Below are 25,316 nucleotides of genomic sequence, written 5' to 3'. Positions count from 1 at the left end.
GTCAGCAGTACATCAATCTAGTTATTGTGTGGGAATATACTCATCTGGATTTGTTCCATGGCTGTTTTCCACTTGAAAATACAATCACATGTTCAGAGAATGGAGTTGCTCACTTTGGGAAATCTCAGTCAGCCATCCATGTCAGTGTCAATCATTGTGTAGACATATTCTAACCACACACACACACACACACTCCTTATCAAAGATTACTTGAACCAGATGGAAAAGACTGAAATGGGGGAGTGATAGGAGAGGGCCTCTGTCAACTACATGGGAAAAGAAAGAATGGACAAAAATATTCATATCATATTGTAACTGGACAAACAAAAGCCTCATGAAACCAACAAAACCATATGATAAAATTAAGGTTTGTTGTAGGTTTGCTGCTAGGAGCTAAAAGATATGGGATTCTGCTGCTTCTGATTGGACAGTAGTCCCCGCGTGGTGCTTTCACTCATTTTTGAAATTCTCTTGAGTCCCCAAATTTATCTCAGTTTTATGCCTAACATTGACAAATAAGAATTCTCTACTGGCATACTATATAAGGGATAAAAATAAAGCAGAGAGAATGTTACAGAAAACAAAATAAGCTTTATGTAGTTAATAATAGGAGGACAATTATTGGCAGCTGCTGCTTGTGGTCTATCCAGCAACATCACACATTGGGTCATCAGGCTACCCCCAACCCTCATGAAGAATCAATGCTTAGTGGGAGCAGAGAGAGAGTAGTTGGGAGTCTAGTTCTGGCAAGGAAGACCTTGAGTGCTGCACCCCCATCCCCACGTGATTGGGGTAAAGATACACCAGGCACTAGAGGCAGTGGCAGTGACATGCTCTGGTTACATGCACTGACAGATGTAAAAAGGCCCCTCTGAAGAGCAACTGAAGTGGGACTAGTCAAAATGTAGCTTCATTACAATCCTTAAGAAGTTCTTGATATTGCTTACTTACTTTTTAGAGCCAGGGAATGCAGTAGCTTCTCATAACTCTCTCTGTTTTATTTTGTCTGCTTGTTTTGTTCCTTGAAAAGCCAAGACATGCAGTTTGAGCAACTGAAAAGCCTCCATTATCTCTTGCTTTTTTTGCTTCTTTGGTAAGATATTGAAACTTCAGGAAGCCCTGGTTAGTTCTTACCCCTTTGTTTGGATTTTTTTTCTACTTTGGGCAGCACCTGAGTAACTTCTGACAAGACTCCTTTCTTGCTTTCTCAGTTGCAGTTTCTGTTTGGGCAGGCATTTAAAATCGCAGCAGGCTATTATTGCTTCTTACTCCTTGTTTGGATTCTTCTGTTATCTTGGGCAAAAAGCATGGTACAGATTGTTTGTCTATAATTTTCAAGAAAGCTTTTAGGCCTTGGTTGGATCTTCTGTTTGTTTGGGTGGAACTGACAGAGTGTTATATTGGATCCTTTCAGGTTTCCATTATCTCTCGTTCTAGATGTGGTTTGTCTAATGTTCACTTTCTTTGTTTTAAAAGCAAGAGTCCCAGATACCGGTGATGTGATGAATAGATAAGTTATTGAAGCAACATGACATTGTAACTTTTTTCAGATTGGACAAGGAAATGGACAAAAAAGGTGATCCCAGAGGACATGAAAGAGATTAGGGAAGGAGATGAGGGAGCTGTTCAACTGAATTTGACTTTAGGAATTATAAAAGCATTATTTTGCTGGAGCGTAAGAGCCCAATCCTGTGGACGCTGACCACAGTTGCAAACGTGCCGTAAGGCATGTTCGCGGGGCTCACTACTGGGCTTCCACCAGTGCTAGCCCAGCGCCAGCCAGTGCTGGGCTAGCGCAGGGCGGTCGCCCAGCTTCTGTGGCTCGGCGGTCTCCCAGACTGCCGAGCTGCGGAACAGCGGGCGGGGACGGGGGTGTGGAGGAGGCTGGGGAGGGGGGAGGCCGGCGGGGGTGGGAAGGAGGTGTGCCAAGGGGTGGGCAGGAGGCGTGCCGGGGGGCTCGTGGGAGGAGGATCCACGGAGCTGAGCTCCGCAGGATCCAGAGCGCTTGTGGAGGGCTGCTCACCCTACACGGGCACCTTTACTCTACTGACGGCCAAAAGGTCAGCGGTAAAGTGAGTAGCCCCATTCCAGGGCTGTTTACCTTACTCAGCAGAAGGGGACAAACGTAGTAGTCTGACGAGCCTCCCACAGTAGTGCAGGAGGTGCAGGATTCGGCAGCAGCCCTCTTCGGTGCCGCTGAGCCTGGGTGTTCCGGGCAGCTCAGGATTGGGCTGCCTGGCATCTGAGAATATTGAGTATGCACATATTAGAGGATTAAGACGTTAGAAGAGAATGGAAGAAAGGAACTAGGTGGAGAGAATAAGATGAGCAATATGAGGGAAACTATAATGACAAGGAGAAAGCAGTGGCTCCCATTTTGGAAGAGGAAAACAAATTGGAGAAAGTTGAAATCCATGACTGGGGAGGCAGAGCCAGAAGTATAGTATAAAGTGATAACATCATACTGCAAGGCATTCAGGGGACTGCCCCCGCACCTGCACAAGTAGAGTGTAGGCAAACCTTTCGCTGCCACAATTCAGGTCTCTCTGAGAGTCTCTTGGAGAGACTAGAACTTGTGGTAGTAACAGTTCTGCCTCCCCAGTGATTGTGCAACCACTCAGAAACTGAATGGAATGTTTGCATAATGCTAGGGGAGGCTGAGCTGTCCCTGATGCAAACTGTAGTCTCTCCCTGTATGTGAAGCTGTTTTAATTGGAGGCAAGTGAGGCTATGGGGCTATTTTCATTGGAGAAGGACAAGGGAGAGGAGGCCCTGCCTCCGCTGTCCACATGTCCACATGTCCCTTGCACAAAGGCAAGATGAACCAAATGATTGAATAGGAAAGCTTTTAAGTTTAAGAGTAAGAGCTGACGTTATGTCCAGAGTATGAAATGTAAGTAAATGTGTGGCTATGGAAAAGAGATTCTGATTATAGCTAATACCAGCCTGGAGGTCCTGGCAGACTTAGAGAAATGAAAATCAAATATAAGGTTTTCTCAAGAAAATGATATAGGTAAGGTTTCTCAAGATACAGCATGGGATATATATAAAGCAGTGGTTCCCAAACTTTTTAGCACTGGGACCCACTTTTTAAAATGACACTCTATCAGGACCAACTAGGTTACCAGACTTTTTTGAAAGGGATATCTAGAAAGAAATGTTTTTATTTATTTATTTATTTATTTATTTACAAGTAATAATAACCATAAATAAGATCCTCAAACATTTATCTCCCTATATTTACCCAAGCTTGCAAACTGCAGGAACTCACAGCCCACACTATCCACACTTTCCTGGGAGTAAGCCACATTGACTCTAATAGGACTTACTTCTGAGTAGACCTGCATAGGCTGTCAGTTCCTTGCAGGGCAGCTATCTGATTTTTGAATACCTTCAGGGATTGCTGCAATTAGTTATCTGATCTTTCTATCATCCTTATGGGGCCCACCAAAAAAAAAGTTGCAACCCACCAGTGGGTTCCACTGATATAAAACATTTATTGGATAGTTTCATATATTTGGCAACCGATAAGAACAAAATCAGAAGAGAACAGAAATTACATTTGTTGAAGCATATAAAGTGAACAAAGGGAAATCATAACTAATGAATACAAGTACCCAGTCTCAAGAAACACAATCAGAAGTGGAGTTAATGAAGACACAATTTAAAGTAGACCCAGTAAGATATAAGAGAGTCAAACTATTGAATGATTAGGATAAATTATTGAAGAAGGATTTCTTTGGAAAGAGAATTGGAAAGAGATATGCAAAGTTTTCAGAGGTTGAAAATACCATAGATGGGGATTATTACTTTGTTTAAGACATTTATATTGCCATATGTTGTCAAAGTTTACCAGTTCTTATACCAGATAAACCAGCAGCCAGTGCAGCTAATGGAGCAGTGGCCTGACAGAGTCTGTCATCTAGCTCCCACAACTACAAGGGCCATCACATTTTGTCTTCATAGGCAGCTCCACATATAGCATGTTAGAATAATCAAGTTGTGATGTCAAAAGTGCATGGACCAATGTGGTCAGGCCTGAACAATTCAACTCTTCTACACCATCCCCAGTATTTGGTGGAATTGAGGTTGGAATTTGGTGGAATTGAGGATGGAGGTTACTATTGTCTGCAAATTGGTGATATCCATCTCCAAATTCCCAGATAATTTTTTCCAATTGGTTTCATGAAGGTGTTGAATAATATGGAGGAGAGACTAGAACCCTGAAGCATTCCCCAAGCCAAAGGCAAGGGCAAAGAATAAGAACATAAGAACAGCCCCACTGGATCAGGCCATAGGCCCATCTAGTCCAGCTTCCGGTATCTCACAGCAGCCCACCAGATACTCCAGGCACCAGATAACAAGACACCTCATCCTGATGCCCTCCCTTGCATCTGGCATTCTGACATAGCCCATTTCTAAAATCAGGAGGTTGCACATACGCATCATGGCTTGTAACCTGTAATGGATTTTTCCTCCAGAAACTTGTCCAATCCCCTTTTAAAGGTGTCCAGGCCAGAAGCCATCACCACATCCTGTGGCAAGGAGTTCCACAGACCAACCACATGCTGAGTAAAGAAATATTTTCTTTTGTCTGTTCTAACTCTCCTAACACTCAATTTTAGTGGATGTCCCCTGGTTCTGGTGTTATGTGAGAGTGTAAAGAGCATCTCTCTATCCACTCTGTCCATTCCCTGCATGATTTTGTATGTCTCAGTCATGTCCGCCCTCAGACGCCTCTTTTCTAGGCTGAAGAGGCCCAAACGCCATAGCCTTTCCTCATAAGGAAGGTGCCCCAGCCCAGTAATCATCTTAGTCGCTCTCTTTTGCACCTTTTCCATTTCCACTATGACCTTTTATAGATGCGGCGACCAGAACTGGACACAATACTCCAGGTGTGGCCTTACTATCGATTTGTACAACGGCATTATAATATTAGCCGTTTTGTTCTCAGTATCTTTTCTAATGATCCCAACCATAGAATTGGCCTTCTTCTCTGCCGCCGCACATTGGGTCAACACTTTCATCGACCTGTCCACCATCACCCCAAGATCTCTCTCCTGATCTGTCAGAGACAGCTCAGAACCCATCAGCCTATATCTAAAGTTTTGATTTTTTTGCCCCAAAAAATGACCCTACACTTACTGACACTGAAGCGCATCTGCCATTTTGCTGCCCATGCTGCCAGTTTGGAGAGATCCTTCTGGAGCTCCTCACAATCACTTCTGGTCTTCACCACTCGGAAAACTTTGGTGTCATCTGCAAACTTTGCCACCTCAACCCTGCTCAACCCTATCACCAGGTCATTTATGAAGAGGTTGAAAAGCACTGGTCCCAGGACAGATCCTTGGGGCACACCACTTTTAGCTTCTCTCCATTGTGAAAATTGCCCATTGACACCCACTCTCTTTTTCCTGGTCTTCAGTCAGTTCTCAATCCATGAGAAGACCTGTCCTCTAATTCCCTGACTAGGAGAATAGGAGGCCCACCACCACCACCTTTTGGGACCTGTCAGCCAAATAGGAGCTGAGCCACTGCAGTGCAGTGCCTCTCAGCCCCAATCCAGCCAACCATCCCAAAAGGACACCATGATCAATGGTGGTGAAAGGTGCAGAGAAGTCCAGAAGGTAGCCTAGTCCAAAAGATTCTGTTCACTTCCTCTGTAGAACATGAAGTAAATCCAGAACTTTAGGAGCAAGAGATGCAGAGGGAACACACACCAGTTCTGTCAACGTGGTATCTAAATTGTGATGGATACAAGCAATTTTATCTACGACACAGAGATGTCACAGCCCATCTTGGGAACCTAAAAGGAGCAAGCCTTGAACATCCTGGATAAGTTCCACTGAATGGCTCTCTTTATCATTATTCAGCTTTCCTCTTCTTTCTCAAAATCTTGCGAAGACTTTGACAGAAATTCTCCATGTTAAATCAGAAAGCAAGAGCAGTCAAATACAGGGGATAGCAAATCCCACAGAATCATAATGAAAGAAAACTAAGGCTGCAATCCTAACCACGCTTTCCTGAGAGTAAGCCCCATTGAACAAAATAGGACTTTCTTCTGAGTAGACCTGGCTAGGATTGTGCCCTTCGCAAATCTATTTTTAGGTGAGGCTGCTTTGCTACTTGCCACATCTGTGATGATGGCTGCTGTTATTAGGATAGGAGCAAAATTCACCTGCATTATGTTGGTCTGACCTCCCAGGTCAGTTCAACATACTGTCAAACATTGCACATCTATTGTTGTACCCCCTCCACTATTCTCAGCTGAAAACAGAGTGCCATACATAATTGGACATTTAAAAAGTAATAGGAGATGTTCTTCCAATTCTGAAGTCATTTTGAATAAGAGTTTAATTTTTCTGACCTTTTTAACACACTTCCTTTCCCATGCTTTTTCACAGAGAATATCACACAATGCTCTGGTTCTCTTGAGTGTCACACATTTTTTCTTTGCACACTAGGTACTCAAAAAGCCACTGGGGTGTGTGTGTGTGTTTCAAGTCTTGTCTAATGACTGTTTCACTCCCTGTGTTTTTTCCTACATGTGAACACACCCAACCGCTTGCGATCCTGGCCCAAGGGCCACCCAGGGCCAGGAGCACAGAATGCTGCCTCACCCAAGGAGACTGCCATTCCCGCCTTAGATGCCTAGACTCTAGAGCCTCATGTGGCATCCTCTGGTCCTCCAAAAGCCTTCTGAAGCCTCCAGAGAGCCTTTAAGCATTATTTCCAGTTTTTATCAGGAAACCGAAAGTAAAGTTTAACGGCCTTCCCAAGGCCTCAGAAGGCTTTCGGAGGGCCAGAAGATGCCACACAAGGCCTCCCCAGCCGTTGGAAGGTTTGTGGAGGGTGGGTGGCAGCAACACGGTGACAGTGCTGCCCTCATAGGCTTTATAGGCATGGCAACCTAAGGCATTTCCCCCTGACCCCCACTCCCCAGGAACGTCACTGCTCCCAACCAGCCCTGGTTATGTGCAATGCAAGGCAATGTGTGAATCAGCCAACCACCAAATTGGTCAGCAGCAATTCCTGAGATCACTGCAGCTTGGAATAAAAAGAACTTTGTCTACACTTTTGAAAATGGCTTCTGGCTTTGTGGCAGAAAAATTAATTGGCTTGTTTATGCTAATGAACTTAAATAAATATTGGAATCACTAGAGCAAAGAATGTTGACCCAATTGATCAAAATTATTTTAAATGAAGGGGTGCTAACTTGATTTTCTCATTATGTTAGTTAAATGTCCTCACACTGAAACAGATTTACCAGGTGAGAGGTTCAGGGCATGAAAGTGGAGAGGGGCCAAAGAGTCAAAATAAGAGCAATCATCTCACAACTTTCCTTATGGGACCTGTAGGGATATTTGGCACTCCCTGTTGATGTTTCCAAGTCCCTGTGTCACTGGTCAGCATCATTGGGAATCTGCTGCAACCCACACTTCAGCTGGGTGCCCAGTGGTGCTTGGGGTCCATTCACTACTGCTTCTTCTCCTCACTACCTGCTTACCCGCTGCCTCCCACACCATGGGTCAGCAGTAGCCATAGGCAAGAAGCAGCATCAGCAGCCAAACTCTTGCTCATCTGCTTGACCTCACTACAGAGGGCAGCAAATGGTGGTAAGTAAAAGAAAAGCAACACCCATCACTTCAAGCTTCTCACCAGACACAGTGGAGGACAAAATGCCTCTACCTTTAATAATTGTATAGAATAAGGTATTTTGGCAGGTGCAGCTCAACATGGAAGAGTGGGTTTGATGGCAGCAGTGTCTGCTGAATCCTGACCCCTCCCCATGCCTGACCCACCTTCGCAGGTCAATGAGGACTTGTGCTAATGATATAGCTGGTGCATGTCCAAGTTGACCCATCAGGCCTGCGGGGGCTTATCCCCAAGGCAATGCAACAAATTTTCCCTTATCCTGAGGGTGCCTTCCCAGGCCAAAACTTCCCCGTGGGTTCAGCAGACATTAGTGCCACTGCATTGCCACCCAGGTAGTTGTGGTAGATTGGGCTACCCCTGAAGTCTTTTCCACCACATTTGATTCATAGTGTTAGCTGTGGCAGGAATAGAACAAGCAAATGCTCAAGGAAGTTAAAAGGTGTTCATTACAATGGTTATTTATAATATGATCTGTAGCTTTCTATCCAAAGTGAGGTCAAATTTTGTACTAAAGCACTGATTGGTATGTTTTATGCTCAATAATGACCTTCTTAATGGTATAATGAGATCAATATACTCTTGCAATCATTTGTTCATTTCTTTAGCTATTATTCAACCACAGATATTTCAAAAAGCATTTGTATATTGAATTCCAGAGAAAACAATGGGTTTCATTAGCATCTTCCGGAGATATTCTTCCTTTTACAGTGCAAACTTCATTACAGTGATGAATAAATAGAGGTCTCCAATTAATCATTGATTTTTCTTTTCCATTCAGCCCATTCTGCCTTCATGCAAATTCCCAAGATTGTATTTCCTAAGATATGCTGTCCTGCATAAATATGACATCTATATATCATTACAACATTTCTGTTTCAGCCTAATACTTTTTGCAGTATATCAGCCTTCTAAATTAGATTTTTTTTTTCTTCCTGTAGGGCTATGATGATGGATATGGGGGTGAATATGATGAGCCAAATTATGAGGCATATGATAATAGTTACACCACACAAACTCAAAGGTAAGCATTCATTAATTCATAGATAAGCTACCGTAGTACATTTTTAATATTGATTTTCTTTTAATGTCAGTTCTAATCCTTATTATCACCCTCAACCAGGAGCTATTTCCAAAACTACATCTCAGTTCTTTAAAAAAGTACCTTAACAGATAATCAAGCAATGTTACATTTACCTGGTTTAACTATCACTACCATTCGTGCAAAAAAAGTGGAGATAAAAAGCCATTATCCCTGTAAAAACCAGTCTGGTGCCCTCTCCCAATTACCTGTTGGGTCTCTGTATCTTTGACTCACAGACCCACCCTGCCTAATATCTCCTCTCACTGTGTTATTTTAAGGAACTAAATGAAGACAGTTCTGTCCCAGGGCAAAGAACCTTGACCCACATTGCATTTTTTCTTTTGGATGTGAATATAAAAATGACTGCTGCCATCTGTAAAGCGATGCCCAAGAACCACATGGTCACAGATCTTGCTCACTGTGTCAGCTTCTCTTCTCTTTGCTGAGACACCCACTTCAGCAGTTAAGAGCCAAGTATTAGCTCTTCATATTATGACTCACTCTTGCATCTGGAAAATCCTGTAATAAAGGATAATAAGTGAATCAGCCACCAAGCTAAGAAATAACAAAGAGAGGAGACTTAATCTACTTGGTTCACAAGGCATGGCAAAGTGGGGCACAGCTAACGGGAATTAGCAGCCCAGCCACATGATAGATCAATGCCCTCCATCTCCCTTTACCCCAACAGGTTTTTTAATGATTCAAAGCAAAGAAGCAATTTCTTAATTACCCCAAATGAGATGCTGACAGCACAAACCTATGCATGTCTACTCAGAAGTAAATTCCATTGTGTTCAATGGGCACAGAACACAGAAAGTTCCAGAAAGGTGTGCACAGGATTGCAGCATCAACCAACTCAGCACTGCAAATCCTACAGTACAAGCTTGTGTAAGTCTACTCAGAAGTAAACCCCATTAAGTTCAATGGGAAGGATTTTTTTTAAAAAAAAAAACTTACCTAATGGAGTGCTGGACGGGGTGGGGGGTGGGAAGCCCCGCAGACGCCTCTACAAGGCTCCCCAAGGCTCCAAAACTGTAAGGCTCTCCACACCCTCCCAGAGGCCAGCACTCCTTTAGGTAAGTTTTTTAAAAAAAATCATCCCCCCCCCCCACCACAACACAATCCTGGAGATAGCATTGCTATGATAGCCCCTCCCCTGCACACACTTACAGTGTTCCCAACTTCCTTGTAGGAGTATGAGAAGCACTGCTCTAGATCCCACAAGCCAATGCAATGGCAATGGCATCATCCCCAAGTGCCAAGGCTGTTTCCTATTCTTAATACTATAAACTACAACTCCCAGCATGCTTGTTCAAGCTCTCTTCCGCCCCCCCCATTCACCATTTTACATTCTGACCTAGAGGATAAGAGTATCCAGTTCTCTTTCCTCCATCCTGTTCCAGAAACAGATCTGTGGGTTATTAGTGGTACAATGAAAGTAGCCTGTGACACTAGCGTACTTTCATGGGGACAGGAGGGGCCAGGAGGGCTAGTGCTCCTGGACGGCATGCCTGGGGGGCAGCGGCACCATCCACTGCCCCATGGCGATTGTCCCCTCACAGCCGTTCAGAGTGGTTGCCCGCTGCCCTGAGTAGCTGCCCACTTCTTTGTGAAAAAAGTGTGTGGCCGCTCAAAGCAGTGTGCCACTGCTCCGAGTGAACCTAAAGTAACTGCGGTGATGTCATCATGTCACCGCAGTTACTTCCAGGGCTGACAGAGGACAGCATTTGCATTCCTGGCCCCGGGCGGCAGAAGAGCCAGCAACTGGCTTATGACTGTAAGTTAGAAAGATTCACGCTGTACATTCACACTGCACATCACGCTGCACTGGTGGTGCCTCTGTTTTGCCTTGATGTGATGGGCAGCGCAATCCTGAGCTGCCCAGATCGGGGGCTGCTGCGGCACCAAAACAGCTACTGCAGCATCCTGAGCACAACTGGGCAGCCCAAGGCAGCTCCTCAGGGAGAGAGGTAAGGGAAGCAGTTCTGCAGTGGGGTTATTCAATTCTATGGCAGCTCTGGAAAGGCCTGTGTCGGACTGTGTGGTCCCACATGGGGCTCAGGATGTGATGGTGCAGAGCTCCACAGGTTCCCCCCTCCTCCTGCCCTGCTCCCTCCCCCCACCATGCCTCCTCCCCGCCATCTGTCCACACCCCCCACTCCCTCTCCACTGCCACGGAATGCTAACCCTTGCAGGCTCCTGCTGGACTTGCTCTGGCACTGGGCCTGCAGTACTGCTCACAGTTGTGCCTTACGGCACATTTCTGTGGTGGTGAGCCAGCATGGAAGAAATGCAGTATCTCCCTCAGCATCAAGGGCACATCGTTATCCCGTTGTCTATTAGCACCTAGCCTTTGACTTTGGCTCCTATTGAACATTCTCTCCTTGGCAGTTCTCTGAAATCACATATTAATAACTGTGTAATAGCTTGCAGGATAATGCTTGCAGTAATATTCTCTGCAAAACTGAATCACGTTGATTTAATAATTCAGTTTTATTGGAAGACTCAAGACAGCAGCCAACCATTGAGATTGAATTTACAATCAGTTATTGAGTTTGAGGGATTTTCTCTGTAGTTATACGACTTCCATCCTGTTATTATGTTCCTGCCGTCTGCTGGATTGTTACGCTGCATGTCTTCATTTCTTAAGAGGTTTAAAGCTTTTACTGAGACAACGGGAATCTTTCACTCACCATTTGGTCGTCTAGGGGCCAAAATAATTTTCATTTAAATCTGCCACAAAATCCCTTCCAGGATTAACTTACAGTGACCATACTTGGACAAGAGCACGGGCTCCTGGAGTCGCACAGCTGGGAGAATTTCGATAGGTGCAACTTTTTCCACCAAAGCAGCACTCTTGAAAGGTGTCATTCTTATACAGTTCAGTAAGGGAGGCTGAAATTCTTCATTCAGCCCAATGAACTATAATTCTTCACATTTATACACATTTTCACTGTTCAAAGCACTTTACAGAATCTTTAATAAGCCCCATAAGTTGACCAGTAAAAACATAGAAGTCCCAATTTCCAACATAGCTAAAGACGGAACATTGAATGTCATGTAGTTGTATAGTTGTGTACTAGAAAGTTCCCTGAGGGAATGTAGGGTAATTAGTGTTTACTCACTCTCAGGGTATGATAAACTGCCAGAGTCAGAAATGAGTCAGTGAAATTCCTGCTGAAAATCCCAATTCCATAAAGATTTTGGCTTAAACCTTTAGTCCGAAAATCGGGGCCCCTGAGAGGAGGGTGCAGGGGGAACATCATACTTGGGTTCAGGGTCTAAAAGGAAACCTGGGAGCCAAATGGAGCCAAATAAAGGGGGGCCTATGTGCCAAATTCACATTTGAAGGGACAAGGGAAGGGGTCCAAAAGAAACTTTTTACCCCGGATAACATTTCTCACAGTGCCTCTGCCTCATATACAGCTGAAATGAAGCCACAGAACACATAACTGCATTTGCTCACACTCACCCCTTCTTCTCCATGTTATTTATGGGTCCCAAATTAAGCAGATCTGGGTATGGTCAGTGTCTAGATGAGTGGTCTTCTGCAACCCCATGTATATTGCCTTGTTTTGCGTGAGGGAAGAAAGGCAGGATATGTATGTAATGAATGAATCCCTTGCCTCAATTGTGTGCCATTGACTGTGGGAGAGATAGAAGGTAGATCTCTGGGTGATTTGCTACAGACCAGTAAGAGTTTCTGACTCTTACAGTGCAATCCTAATCCAATCCAGAAAGCCTGCACTGTATCCAGCGCAAGATTGGGGCCAGAAATGGCTCAGCCGGAGGCAAGGGGAAACTCTCCCCCTTACCCCTTGGTAAGCCAACACAGTCCCAATGAGTCTCCTCGAATATACGCCACCTCAGGAGGTGGCATCCCTGCATTGGCTGAGCTCAGCATCCCCAGGTCAGCACGGAGGCTGGATACACGTCAGCGCATGGGCCAGCATGCGTCCTTGCACCAGCCCAGCCATCTCCCAAGGAGGTGAAAACGTGCTTTACAGCATGTTGCAACCCTCCTGGGCTGGCACAAGGGACGTAACCTAGTGGGTTACAATACATGGCTGGTGGACTTCATTCAGTGTGGGAGGTCACATGTTTTGCAGGCATCCTTTATTTCATTTTACTGTAGCCCCTTTCAAGAGGGCTGTAGTTAGTGGCAGAGCAGTGCTTTGCATGTGCATGAGTCTGTCTCTGGCCTCTCCAGGTGGGACTAAGAAAGTCTGAAATGCTTGGAGAGCCACTGCCAGACAATGTTGAGCTACACAGAAAAAGGGGTTGAGTCTGTATCAGGTAGCTTGGCCCATTTATACATAAATCCAAAACTTCTTGAAGCAGGAATTTCTGCATATGCTAGAAAACACGATGTATAGTGATGTACAAGTGCCGTCATCAGTTGAGGCCTAGTATATACAGTCAGCGTGATACAATTATTGATTGTCAGACATGGACCCAGGTTCGAATCCCTAAAAACATAAGAACAGCCCCACTGGATCAGCCATAGGCCCATCTAGTCCAGCTTCCTTTATCTCACAGTGGCCCACCAAATGCCCCAGGGAGCACACCAGATAACAAGAGACCTGCATCCTGGTGCCCTCCCTTGCATCTGACATTCTGACCTAGCCCATTTCTAAAATCAGGAGGTTGCACATACACATCATGGCTTGTAACCCGTAATGGATTTTTCCTCCAGAAACTTGTCCAATCCCCTTTTAAAGGCGTCCAGGCCAGACGCCATCACCACATCATGTGGCAAGGAATTCCACTGACCAAACACACGCTGAGTAAAGAAATATTTTCTCTTGTCTGTCCTAACTCTCCCAATGCTCAATTTTAGTGGATGTCCCCTGGTTCTGGTGTTATGTGAGAGTGTAAAGAGCATTTCTCTATCCACTTTATCTTTCCCATGCATAATTTTGTATGTCTCAGTCATGTCCCCCCTCAGGCGTCTCTTTTCTAGGCTGAAGAGGCCCAAACGCCGTGGCCTTTCCTCATAAGGAAAGTAATCAATAAGCCCAGTAATCATCTTAGGGCGCAATCCTAACCAGCACTTATGCCGGTAGGAGCCCCGAAGGCGTCACAAATGTGCCGTGAAGCACTTTTGCGCTGCCTTAGGCAGGAGCCGCGTCGGCGCATTCAAATGCGCCAACGTGCAGACAGAGGCAGAAGCCTCCACCGCGGCTCCCACACCAACACAAGTGGCAAAGGTAAGTGTGGGGGGGTGGGAGGGGGCGTTTCTGGGCAGGGGGAGGACGGGCCCATGGGCGGGGCGCTGGGAGCCGGGGGCGGGGCCGGGACCTGGCAGTTATGCCGGATCCCAGCCCCCGTCTCCGGGGTGAACGGAGTGACATCCAGCCGCTCCATTCTCCTCGGTCTTGCACTACCTGCAGAGGTGGCACAGGTCCAAGGAGACCATTGGAGCGCGCAGCCCTTACCCATGGCTGAGCCGTTGCAGCCAACAAACCTGTGATGGATGCAGCGCAAGCTTCCTGGCTTGCCTGCTCCAGCACAGGTTAGGATTACGCCCTTAGTCGCTCTCTTTTGCACCTTTTCCATTTCCACTATGTCCTTTTTGAGATGCGGCGACCAGAACTGGACACAATACTGCAGGTGTGGCCTTACCATCGATTTGTACAACGATGTTATAATATTAGCCGTTTTGTTCTCAATACCTTTTCTAATGATCCCAAGCATATAACTGGCCTTCTTTACTGCCGCCACACACTGGGTCGACACTTTAATCAACCTGTCCACCACCACCCCAAGATCTCTCTCCTGATCTGTCACAGACAGCTCAGAACTCATCAGTCCATATGTGAAGTTTTGATTTTTTGCCCCAATGTGCATGACTTTACACTTACTTACATTGAAGGGCATCTGCCATTTTGCTGCCCATTCTGCCAGTTTGGAGAGATCTTTCTGGAGCTCTTCACAATCTCTTCTGGTCTTCACCACTCGTAAAAGTTTGGTGTCCTTTGCAAACTTAGCCACCTCAACCCTGCTCAACCTTGTCTCCAGTTCATTTATGAAGAGGTTGAAAAGCACCGGACCCAGGACAGATCCTTGGGACACACCGCTTTTCAACTCTCTCCATTGTGAAAATTGCCCATTGACACCCACTCTTTGTTTCACCCTGCTTAGTCATGGAGAATACTGACTGACCTTGTACCAGTAATCACCTTTCAGCCTAACCTACTTAAAGACTATTGGGAGGATGAATGGAGGGTGAAGAGTCAAGTACACCACTCTGAGCTCCTTGGAGAAAGGACAGTATAAACATTAAATAAATAATAAAAATAATGGGTAGTTCTGCCTGATGGGGGAGCTGATCTGCATGGCTCCAGGGCCATGCTTGAGCCCATTACTTGGCCACTTTGAAAGCCCTATGCACCAATCTTTGCTTGTTTTCCTTCTTTCTCATGCGTCCTTTGAAGCTGTGAATTCTGTGGTTCTGCACTTCTCCCATAAATACAATTGAAAGCTCCTAGTCTTATTACAAACAAGTCCCAGTTCAAATATTTATGATTCTATATTCCTGCAGTTTTTATCAATCATTAATAAGGAGTGTGCTCAATGCACATATGAAAGCCACTCTCTACATTCCTGTAAAAAGAGGGCAGGGGGAATGCTGGCAGAATTTGAATTGTATATGTCTGAACTGTCCTTTTACCTAAAGCTGGTAGAGAAATTCAAATTTTTCCCATGACTTCATGTGTGGGAGAAATACCTCCCCTCCATTCAGAGCTTCAAAGGCTGAGCAGTACAAGCTGCTAAAAGTCTTGGAAATTAGTTTAGGGGTGTGTGGAATGGTGTGATGAATGGTGGAATGGGAGCATGGAATGGGAGTATGGAAGAGAGTAGACCAGGCCTGGGAGGGGGTGCATTATTGGCAGTAGCAGGGCATGCCAAATCCTGACCCCCTTCCCATGCCTTATCTACCTACCTTCCTGGGTCAACAATTGAGCTGTCGTGATCAACTTGATGCTCGGATCTCCTATCGTGGGTGGCCAGTGGTCCAGTGACATGCATGGGTAGGCTCTAGTCTTCCAGCCAGCTCTCCAGTTGTACGTTACTTGGTGCTCTGTTGGAGCATGCTTTACTACTGCTTTTCAGCAGCCAGTGCTGACAGAATGCTGAAATTGGCTTGCCTATTTTTACTTTTTCTTGAATTATTCTATAGCAAATACAATTTTTTTTCCTTAATCACCTTTTTACATGTATTATTTGAAGCGGTTTGGATTGCTGGAATTTAGAAATGTAAAATAACTATTTTAAGAATTTGAATGATCATTAGTACTGAAGGCAGAACTAACTTCATTAATCAGCTAAACATTAGGCAAACCTTTGTAACATTGCCAAATGCCAGCTTAATTTTAATAGAATTTCTTACAGGACATGTTTTGGTCTTTATGGTAGCCGGTTCTTAACTAGGAAACCAAGCTTATTAAACAAATGACCTCAAGGCCTAATCTAATTGCCTAGCACAGTGTCTCCTGACCAATCTAAAAGAAGAGATACACATTGTCATTAATACATTCACGGGAACATTTGCAAGCAAACTGCCTTAATACAGTACCTTGTTGTAGATTCTGATTAGCTAGCCATTATTTGTTTGCTGTATTCCAAATGCTTCCCCTGCAGTAAACTCTATAGAATAATTTTCTTGAATATATTTAAATAGAGAGTCGCAGTCAGTTATTCACACAGTAGCTTTTCATTGCAGAATTTACAGTTAACCTGCTTAACTTCAGTGTGATTAATTACAAAGCAAAGCTCTGCACTGCAGTAGTTAGGAAAACTTAAGTGAAGTGAGGTGAGAGAGCCCTAAAAAAAAAAAAAAAGCCAAATTCTTCTAAATATATTTTGATTACATAAATTTCATACTGACACAAATAGCTCCCCTACCATTTCTGAGTATTAATGTACCAGCTGCCTCTAGCAAAAAAGTAACACTGGCTGCTGGATTCAAATTCATATGTAAGAGTCAGACCTCTGCGTGGTGTCTTGTTGACCTCTTCCTCATGGTTTGGTTTCTTGTCCACAGCCTTTAAACCTTCCTAGGCTTTTCACTGTCCCTCCTGATCTTGGTGTGACTTTTTCCCATTCTCTGGCTTTTTCTCTTTGTCCTTCAGTTTCTCCACCCCAGGCTTTCTCTGTCCTACATTCACCTCAGAACTCTGCTACCCATCTTCAGTTCTCTGCTCTCTGTTCCTGGACTCCCCGATCTGCTAGCAGCCTTAATCCTTGGTCCTCCTTCTCACTCATCTTCCTAGCCAGTAGTCTTCCTACCTGTTTAACACACCTTTTCTTTCCTGCCAATAGTACACAGACCTCTCTCTCTCTCTCTCTCTCTCTCTCTCTCTCTCTCTCTCTCTCTAATGTTTGATGTGATTTGCAAGCTTTTTGTACTTAGGCATGTTGACCTGAGTACACAGACACATGTGCGAAGCAGCCTTGAGTCTGGTCATGGAAGTTGCATTCTTTGCCATTATGGAGAGTAGCCACCAATATACTATCTTCCATGAATTTGCCTATTCCATATTTAAAACTTCATACATTAGTGGCTATAATAATAGCCTCTGACATTATAGAATGACATTAGAGCAGCATAGACAAAGATGAAGCAAAGGACTACATAAGCAACAGGCAGGGGACTGTTAGTTTGTAGCCTATTTTATAAAATGAAATTTGGACATGGGCCATAGCTGGAACTATGCCTGTATAGTGTTGGTAATATTTTTTTTCTCTTATTTCACAGTTTCTACCATTTTAAGCAGCATTCACTATATTTATATATTGCCGTATTGCATTTTGGGTTTATATCTATCTGTTCATAAATAAAGATTATCCCATATTTTGTTTGAGACTATTGAAATGAATCAAGTTAGCAAGCCTAAAAAGATGACATTTTATGGGTCTTCACAGCAATCCACTTTTGGCATTCGTCATTCAAAATTGTTTTAAAATGCCACCTTTCATTTATTTGATTCAATGAGCACAACTGTGTTAAATGCACCACCTCTAAAGTAGATAAAAGTGACTTTAACATGTCAGTTTATGTCAATTTAGCAAGCATCCAATCATCTGCATCTGCATGGTATATGGTAACTTGTGCTATATTAAAAAAATAAAAATAAAAAACAAGTCCAAACAAATGCATCCAGTTTATCTTGGGTAACAGCCTAGTTACTCAGGCATAACCCCTTTAGAAGAAAGCACTACTTACACAGGGGATAGGAGACACAAATAGTGCTGCTTTTTAAAAAAATAATAAATGTAAAGACCCCAGTTTAGTGGGAATGCAGAGGCTTTCTTGTCAAACAGGTGGTAAAACTGTGGCTGGACTGTATCATTTCCAACTCCAGTTGCCAGAATGCACGACTTTTCCTTGGAAGGAAACAATCCCACTCATAGAAAGCATGAATGCCAGGGAGAAGACTAGCTTTATTTAATTGGTACCCCTAACAATGAATTATACTATATGAAGTTACCAGAAGTACTATAAAACAGGTCACAGCAACAGTATTTTCAGCAGCCAATCAAAGGTAGTAGTAGGCATCCTTCAGTCTGTGGTATTGTGCTCTGAATAGTGGTTCTGAAACAGCGTCTAATGTGGCTGAAAAGGCTGATTCGGGAATGACAATCGCTTCCACACTGAGACTGTTCCTGGTCTATCTCCCTGGCTAAGGGCCTTCCTTCTTTGCCTCTTTGCCTCAGTCTGTTGGGAAGGTAGTACATGTCAAAGGCTAGAACCCTTCTCTGTGTAATGGAGGTGTAAACTATCCCCTGGTGGCAGACCTGTTCCTTTAAACCCATGTCTACTCCAATCTCATATGAAACAGAAGGTGGGAGAGGTCCATTTTTTTGAGCAAGTACTGTGTGAGAGAGAGAGAGAGAAAGAGAGAGAATGATTCATCGACAATTAGAAGTGGAAGGGGTTAACTCAACCCCCTGCTCAGTGCAGGCAACTGGTATAGCATCTTCCCCATAGTTTTTCACCTCAGGCACATTGCTCCCAGCAGGGTTCATTTTGAATACCATAGGCCAGCTGAGGTTCGAGGGGTGGGTTTTGCCCATACATTTTTCTCTAACAATCAACTTCCTTTGCTCTGGGGCAGGTATAGGATTGAAAGAAACAAGAGTGAAAAGTTGCCAGATATAAACCAGTCTCTGTCTGCTGAAGAACTGCTTGCCACAGTACTCCATCTTGTTACTTCTCTATGCTTATTTTATAAGCTTAGCAGATCATTCATGCTTCACTGTGAATCTGGGGCCCCCCAACTAATGTTTCAAATTGGGCCCTGCCGCTCCTAAGGTTGGCCCTGAGCCCAGTACTCTCCTTTCTGGCTGGAAGCATCTCTCCAGGGTTGCAGACAGTGGGTTGCCTTTTACTAACAGGGATATAGGGAGCTGGAAGGAACCCTTCAGCATACAGAGCATATGCTCTACCAGTGAGCTGTGGTTTCTGCCCAGAAGGTAAAAGGCAGATAAGAAGCTAGAAGAAGCAGGCAACAAAAGAACATTCCTCTTGATCAAGTCAGCTTAGCCATGTTATAGTAAATCCTGCCTTCTAGCAAGGCCCCAGTGCGAAAATTCTCTCTCTCAGAGATTCCCTTTTTTGAGTTGAGATTGGAATGTTTCCACAGAAATATTTTGCATGGGCAAACCGCCTCTCTTTCTAATGTAGATACCATTTGTGAAAATGTGAAGGTTAGCCAAATACATTTATCTCAATTGGGTGAGATTTGTGTCTCCAAGCATTGGAATCCCTTGAGGCAACACTTCCATTGCAAGTTAATTAAAGAGTTCTCACTAGAGGATTACCTGAGGGCATTGCAGCCTATTCACATTTACATGCAAATCCCCCCATAATACTGAGCTGTAAGTATGTGAGACTTTCTGAAAACATTGAGTGGAAGCCTATGTTTTGCTGAGATAAAGTGGGACTATTAGCCTGTGGAAGAGCTCTTGCTTTCACCATGAATATTGATTCCGGCAATCTATGAGGACCCTGTTCTAGGGTTCTCCAACAAAGTAGGAAAGAGTGAATGTTACCAAAAATAACAAGGACAGGTAATTCTCCGCTCCGAAGAAGATAAGCCAGGAAAATAAGGTCAATGAGGGGAACCAAGGAACAAATACATGGTCAGCGTTCGCTCACTCCATTCCACCAGGAGAAAAGGTATCTGCCAAATTCTTTATTTAGAACTAGCATTTGAATTAGGACTCCAACTTAAGTCTAAATTGAGATTCAAATGACTGTAGAAAATGCCCATCAAATTTCCTAAGCCAAGCAGTTTTGCGAAGACATAAATCCATTTTTCTTGCAAAATTGTTGCTCTTTGACTTTTGGGTGTGTCTTATCTGAAATGTCCCTTTAAAAAAGTGAAGGTTGACATGTGATTTATTGGAGATTTACTCTAGCATCTTATTCCCCCCCCCCCTCAGCTAGCTTACAAAACACAGTTTATTTGTTTACTGAACAAATTTCCAGGATATTTGATTGATAGCTATGAGCTGATTGATTGTAATGTGTAATGTATCACAATAGCTAGAGCATTGATCAAGAATTGCTTGGAAAGGAAAATGAATCACTCATGAAGCCCACTTCATCCTTTCATTTCTCAACATCTATGTATCTTTCTGCCATCTCTTTTGAAATGATCTAAAAGCACTACCATGTTTTGCATCCATGACCCTGCCCCTTCATCCAGACACCATACCATCTCAATACCACCATTTTCATGACGTAACTAGTCCAACATGGCCTTTCCAACCCTGTTCTGTTAACAGATTTCTTTTACGATGGAAGAAATTTTGTTATGAACTTTTGATTATGGACCTTATTGCTGCAGTGCGGGGAGGTGGACTGAATGAGTTTCAGATCCCATCCACTTCTGGTATCCAGTCTGTATCTAATGCCAGCATGTGACTCAGGCAAAAATAACAGTTGAAGATCTGCAAGTTGAGGCAAACATCCAGCAAGTTCAGGAACAGAGATGAAACATAGACTCGCTCACAAGGTCTCCATTTTTAATGTAGAAAAGAGAGTGTTGATTCAAGTCCGGCTGCAAATATTTTATTTAAATGGTGTGAATGCATAGGTTTGTGTAAAACAGCATATAATTAAAGTGTCCCTTCTGCACCCTCACTGTCAATCTAGCCTTCAAAAGATGACTTGTGTTCTTTGTTGTTTTTATGAAATGAATCAAAAAAAGAAAAGCAATGCAATTCATTATTTTTCATTTCCATTTCTTCCTCTGCAAGATTGACGTAATGTTTCAATCCCATTGGCTTTTAAAATGGGACAAAAAGCAGATAAATTTACGTCTTCATGTGTAGTGAGTTTTTGTGGTTTGAAGCTTTGCAATAACTTTCCTTGCTGTTTGAATCTATTGCAGTCTGCCTGAATATTATGACTATGGTCATGGAACAAGTGAAGACACTTATGACACCTACGGTAAGGACTATTTTATTTTTGGTCAAAGTGTGAAGTCAGAAAAACAAATCACTCAGTGACAACTCAAAATTACTTCTACATTCTTCCACTTTTACAGAGGCCCAGCTAAGCTGATTTATGTCATTCTGAGGCAAAATGTGACTTGTGGGACTGAGGCCAGAAAACTGAACAGATTCATTTGATCAGGGTTTGAAAGGCATTAATCGCAGTTGTAGATCAGTTTTAAAAGCAACAGGGAAAAATGCTGATTAGCACCCAAATCTATTTTGTAGCAACGGTTTGTCAGTCTTGCTGACATGTGTGATAACAACACAAGGCATATTTTCTGTCTCATACACCAAGCATAACAACCTTTACCACAACCCATGTGCCTCACTGTTTTTTAGAAAGGAGGTATCTTTTATGTCAGAATGCTTTGCTTGAAATAATATATTGAATATGTTACGCTATATATTTCAGGGGGTCAAACCTTGCCTTTAGCTCATAATACTTTCACGAAGACTTGATTATCCTGTGAATCAAAAGTGATTAAAAAAAATTGGTTAAGGCTGCAACACTAAACACATTTTCCTAAGAGTAAGCCCCACTGAACAAAAGAGGACTTACTTCTGAGTAGACCTGGTTAGGTTTGTGCCCAAAGTTCCTTGCCATTCACACCTTAACATCCACACCAGATTTTAATCCTATTATTTTGCCCTGAATATTCATTTTTAAAAAAATCTATATATTGCAACTGTGGAGGGGGCCTAATCCAGATCCGAACCATGTTGTACGGGAGGTAGGTTTGTACCCATTTGTCTCAATTGAGGTTCTCTCACAACTGCTGTGTGTCCAAGGACACGCTGGCATTAGTGCTTATGGGAGCTTTTCTCCAGAGGCCTAAAGCCACAGCTGCAGGGATCTTGACTGCAGTCACAGCCCAGAAGGAAAGGGTTAGTTAACCCTCTACCCATGCTGTAGTCCTAATATGGACAGGGGGGAGGCATAGATGCTACTTACATAAAAATGACACCAAATGACATTAATAATATCACATCTTGTTTGGCCCTAAATAGTGTTGCCAACACACTAGAAAAACTGAGCTGGTTCTTTTATCGTTGGTGAGCTACTTACTACAAAAAACCTGGGCAAGATCCTTTTCTCATCTCAGTCTTTTTGTTGTGTATTTTAAGCTGTATACACCTAGGTAATTACACCACTTTTATGTTTGGCCTCATCTCTGGTTCCACCAAAATGCGAACAAGTTTTGCCTTCTGACTCTGCCATCAGACTCACCTGGGATTTTACCCCAGCCCACACCAGATTGTTGAGGCTGAATTGTTGGCAACCCTAATCATGAAGTGCAATGCTGTATATGATTTTTCCTGATGTAACAGTTTATGCAAAGCTAGAACCTCATGTGCCACCCAGTGCACGCACAGATCTTTTTCCTGCTGGCTGCCCTTTTCAGTGGAGGGTGCAGATTCACTCATGCAAAGAACTTTACAAACACATCTGCTTCCTCCGGTAACATGCGTATGGCAATCCTCAGGCCATAGGATTTCCATAAAGGCCTCGAAACTGATAAGACATCATGGAACAGAATACAAATCTTAAGCATGCTCATATTCTTAAATGTCATACGTTCTTTTCTTAAATGAGAAATTGGAAAAACACTAATTTCTAGCGGACCAAATGCCAATCTTATATGTTCTTTTGGAAAATGTGAACTATCCGATCAACAATGAATTCTCCTCTCAAACAGAAAAGGGATATGAGAGATAAAGATGAACATTCTCCATAGGGATTCTCTTTTCTTTAGTATGCAGGTTGTTATTGGCACACAGTCCTATAAATGAACTGTACAAATACTCATGTTGAGAAATGATTGATGCTGGCATTATAACTGACTGGGTGAGGGCTTTCTGTGCTAGAGCAGTGTCACACTTAGGGGGGTTTGGGGTGCTCAGAGTTCTTGGTTCTCAAACCCTAAAGCCCTCAAGGCCCCCTGTTCAGTAGTACTGCCACCATCCTGTATGTGCCAGTGCCTCAGTCCAGGGACACTGAGACCCTCTAGGCTTAACTCTATCCCTTGGAGGCACTGAGCTCCTTCTCCAATTAAAGCTTCAGTCCTCAAGTTACTAGACCTCAATGAGCACTTGGTAGCTTGCTGAATGGCTAGGCAGGATTCTGAAACCTTGTCCCCAACCGAAACTGGAACTCACTGTTCCTTGGAACCCTGGCCACTGCCTGCTGTCTTGGCAGCACCCTTACAGTAGACCCCTTCCTCTTTCCTCTCATCATTTCTGTTCCACTGTGGTCCATATTAGAAAGACACATCAAAAGGTGGGAATGTATATGCAAGCATGAACTAGAAATGAGTGGCCCCTCGCATCATGAGTTGAGTTGGTTCTTGATTGTTTGCCTGCTCCCACTCTTGGCACATGTGTTCATGTTTCTAAGTACATTATCATGCAGTCATGTTTCCAGAGAATAGCTATCCAGTTCTGACTCATCTCCATATGTCTACATTCATTCCTGATCCTTTGCTTTGAGGTCAGTTAAGCATGATGGTCTTTGCCCCTTTTCTGTATTTGTTGCTGAGCATGCAAAGAAGTCTGAGATGAGGGTTTGAATTTGTGTGACACATTTGTGTTGATGTCACAAAGGTGCTGCTAATATTCCCTAATGCAGGGGAAACAGTGCTATACCTCTAGTACATTCCTAAAGAGAAGGGACATTTGTGAGGATGTTTTTCTGAGGTCATAGACTATAGGTGCCCAAGCACAGCCTATAATCTCCCCATTATTGCAGCTTTCCAGACATCTCCTATTCAAACCAGCAAAGCATTTCCTGAAAATACTGTGAACATGTATTACTTTATTACGTGAGTCATGTATTATATAACATGCAGTCAAGCACATTCTCATCTCTGTAGTACAGGTGGGGCCTCCTTATCCACAGATTCGGCATCCACAGACATCTAGATCGCCCCACTGAAGACCTCCCAGATGCAATTGGAACCTTGCTCTGGTAGTATCTGGGAGGTTTTCTGAGCCTCAGAGAGGCCACACGCCACCACGCTGAAAAGCTGAAGTCACCGAAAAAAGCTCCATGTGTAGCCACTTCGAGACTCAGAACAGCTCTGGACATGACCGGAGCAAGGCTCTGGTCACGTTCGGAGCTCCAGGGGGCCATGAAAACTGCAGATTTCATTATCCACAGTTTTTGGTATCCATAGAGGGTCTGGGAATGGAACCCCCACAGACAAGGAGGCACCACCTTGTAATAACAACGTAATGATAGATGTGTATGATTTTTCTTTATTAGCTATTACCATTGAATGCAATCAAGGCAGACAGTTAAGCTGACTTAAGCCCCACTAAAATTATGTGGTTTGATTTCAATGATAGCCCAATCCTAACTAAAGTTTCCCTACTGACACCAACGGAGCGCATGCTGCATCCTGCAGGGGGAAGCAGTCCTGGAGTCCTCCTGGAGGTAAGGGAACTTTTAGTTCCTCCCTCCGTCCGCCCTCCCCCACCCTCTTTTCACCCTTCCCCGCCTCTTTGAGGCCGCACTGCTGACTGGTGGTCACACTTAGCCCTGGCGCCGGTGTGTCCTCTTTCTGTTGGCACTGGGCCTGGCGCCTGACTGGCACAAGCCCAGCGCCAGCACTTCTTATTCCTCAGATACCATAGGCATGCTTTACAGCACACTTACAGCACCCAATTCCAGCATTAGGGTTCAGCACTGGCTCTGAAGGAGCTTAGGACTAGACCCTCACACTGCTAGATTTTCTGTGAAGGATATATTTTTCTACAAATTTCTACAAAAATAGTACTCCAAGAATGCTGGCTATTCCTGAGCTTTGCTAGTATCTCTGTTGCTTTCAATAAGTGAATGCAGAACTTGGTGACATAGCTAAAGTTTTCATTTGATCTTGGGTTTTACAGAACACCCCCTTGGAACACATGTCCTCTATTTCACTCCTGCCCTCTCTCCTAGCCTTTCTTCATTTTCTCCTAGTCTTTAAAAAAAACAACTGAATCCTCTCCTTTGGAGACTGAATTAGTAGCCTCCCTAAAGGCCAATTAAAATTCCTTTCTCCAAAGATGTATCTAAAGGTTGATTTAT

At 43.8% G+C, this 25,316-nt stretch overlaps 1 protein-coding gene across 1 annotated transcript in view; it reads left to right on the top strand.

The window, feature by feature from the left end:
• KHDRBS2 (KH RNA binding domain containing, signal transduction associated 2) overlaps positions 1–25,316 on the top strand; it is a 386,303-nt gene that overhangs the window by 349,199 nt on the left and 11,788 nt on the right. Inside the window, exons 7-8 of the mRNA XM_066609491.1 lie at positions 8,595–8,677; positions 21,142–21,200. Coding sequence (XP_066465588.1) covers positions 8,595–8,677; positions 21,142–21,200 — 142 coding nt within the window. The remainder of the gene's footprint in view (positions 1–8,594; positions 8,678–21,141; positions 21,201–25,316) is intronic.

This window comes from Tiliqua scincoides, chromosome 1, assembly GCF_035046505.1.
Source record: "Tiliqua scincoides isolate rTilSci1 chromosome 1, rTilSci1.hap2, whole genome shotgun sequence".
NCBI classification, from domain to species: domain Eukaryota; kingdom Metazoa; phylum Chordata; class Lepidosauria; order Squamata; family Scincidae; genus Tiliqua; species Tiliqua scincoides.
The sequence above is the reverse complement of the archived record's forward strand: the minus strand, read 5'-3'. Positions and strand labels throughout refer to the sequence as shown.